Raw genomic sequence first — 2,388 nt, 5'->3', positions numbered from 1 at the left:
ATGTCCAGATATTTCTTCTTCTTCTTCGCTAGTCTTCTCAAAACTAGCAAACATCACACCGTGTGTAGGGTGCCTCATTTCTTCATCATCTGAACCCGAAGACTAGATTTAGTAGGTTCCACTTTCATCATCGTCCATCTCTCCCTTAGCAACCAAAGATCGCCCTTTTGCTTTTGCATGAACTTCCTCAAGCTTTTTAGCATAGTAAGCTTCGTCTTTGACTTTGGAATTCTTTTCATCCTTCTTCCTTAACATGCAGTCAGTTGTGAAGTGGTTAGCTCCATTACAATAATGACAATTGACACCTGAGTCTCCTTTCAGCTTTTTCTCTACCTTTGATTCCTTCACATTTTCATCCACATTCTCATACTTCTCATACTTCTTCTTATCCTCACCTCATGCCTTTACTCCAACTTTCACAAAACCACTCTTTGCATCTCCTTGCATACTCTTTGGTTTGAATGGCTTCATAAAATATTTCTTTACTTTGTTGTTTGAGTAAAATGCAACTGCCTCATCATTAGAATTCATCAGGAACCCCTCATCATCCGAGCCTTCCTTTTCAACAGGCTCAACTTCATTCATTTTTTACACCAACGCCAGTGGTCCACCCAAACTTAGTTTCGACTCTACTAGCATTTCAGCCACTTCGTTTTCGTGTGTTTTCAGCTGATTGTATAAATCATTTAGACTTGAAGTATCAAAGCTCTGCTGATTCTTTATCATCATGCTCACACTTCGCCATTCTTTGTGAAGCCCCATGATGAATGTAAGATTGAATTCCATAAGAGACCTTATGATTCCATATCTGTTGCATCGATTAATGAGTTCATTCAGACGATCATAGTAATTTTCAATCCCCTCAGCATCCTTCTGTCTGAACTCCTTAAGCTCAACAAGACATTGTTTAAGAGAATTGATCTTTGTCTTTTCACTTCCTTGGTATTTTTCTTTCAATGTGATCCAGATGTCTTTTGTTGTTTTACAATCACCAATGTAGTCGTTAACCATAGGTGGCAATGCACCTCTCAGCTCTCGCATACATCTCTTCTCATTCTTTTTCATATGATCACCATGATTACTGACTTGATCTGAAGTTCTAGAGGCTCCTAATGTTTGAACATTCGCAGGAGGTAGAACTGGTCCATTGATACAGTTCCAGAGCTCCTCATCAATCCCATTCAGATAATCTTCCACTATGTCACCCCATTGATCATAATATTCCGGAATCAACATCGGAATTTTAGTAGATGAACCAAGCAAATGAGAGTATAAGGTCATAGTGTTCATGTTAAAGTTCTCCATTGTTGAACACGATGATTTTGATGAAAAACTTGAAAAAACTTGATGAATTTGTGAATTGATCAAATGAATTGATCACGAATTGCTAATCGATTACTCGACTAAACAATTTAGATGCATAATCGATTCAAATCTGAAGATCAAGAGAGATTTTCAGAACCAAAAGAGCGGAAATATTTTGAATAAACTCGTAACTCAAAATGCAAATGATTCTAGAATGAAAATCAGATCAATACAGTTTGAATCCTGCTCTGATACCAATTGATGAGAATTGTTATCGAGATTTAGAAAGCAATCATGATCTAGATGAATGAGTAGTGAATGATATGAACACCAAATGTAAATATTAATCAGCAAGTTTGTATTGAACAGAGAATTCGAATACAATACTGATTACAATAAGCAGAAAGACTCTTCCTCTACTTCTATCCTCAGTCCCTATTTATAGGAAACATGAGTGTACAAAAAATACTAAGTCTAGACATTAAGCTTCGATATAAAATGACTTAGTAAATAAACATGCGAAATTGAATAGACAAAGCTTCAACTTTTACAACAAAATGACTCAACATCAAGTGGCATCACAAATCACTAAAAACACCTTGGAAATCTTGAGAGAATAGAATGCACACTAGAAATCGTCCCACTCTTGTTTCCTCACACACTGGTGTCATTTCATGTGCCAAAGACCTCTTTATATAGTATGGAGAATTAGGGTTACATTCATGTAAACCCTAATAACTATGATCTTTCATTTTCATAGGATCCATGGGTTAAACACTCCATGGACTATCCATGAAAGCTTAGCCCAACCTAAATGAACTTGGCCCACTATATATAAGAGTCCATATTTAATTAGTTCCTTTTGATCACTAAATTAATTCTAAGTTAATTCTTGCTCACTACTAATTAAATAATACGATTTCATATTATTATATTAGAACTTATAATATATTAATATAAATCATAAGTATCCTTTTTCTCATTTTGTCTATCCAATTGTTCCAATGCCATGCAACCCAAATGGACCATGCCAAATCGGGTCAAGTACATACTAATTATAGTTATGGACTTAGACACTAATCC

At 35.6% G+C, this 2,388-nt stretch overlaps 1 protein-coding gene across 1 annotated transcript; it reads right to left on the bottom strand.

The window, feature by feature from the left end:
- Positions 1-588: 588 nt before the first annotated feature.
- Positions 589-1,305, bottom strand: LOC145067915 (uncharacterized). Its single transcript, XM_079014942.1, has one exon. The coding sequence runs from the start codon at positions 1,303-1,305 to the stop codon at positions 589-591; it is 717 nt and encodes a 238-aa protein (XP_078871068.1).
- Between the last annotated feature and the right edge of the window lie 1,083 nt (positions 1,306-2,388).

The sequence above is a fragment of the Lactuca serriola genome, chromosome 8, assembly GCF_051521515.1.
Source record: "Lactuca serriola cultivar US96UC23 chromosome 8, Lser_US96UC23_V15, whole genome shotgun sequence".
In the NCBI taxonomy this organism is placed as follows: Eukaryota; Viridiplantae; Streptophyta; class Magnoliopsida; order Asterales; family Asteraceae; genus Lactuca; species Lactuca serriola.
Note: the sequence above shows the minus strand (reverse complement) of the source record. Positions and strands in the feature narration are given on the sequence as shown.

Excerpts from the sequence above, each read along its gene's own strand:
- LOC145067915 (XM_079014942.1), bottom strand. The coding sequence starts at position 1,305 with ATGGAGAACTTTAACATGAACACTATGACCTTATACTCTCATTTGCTT.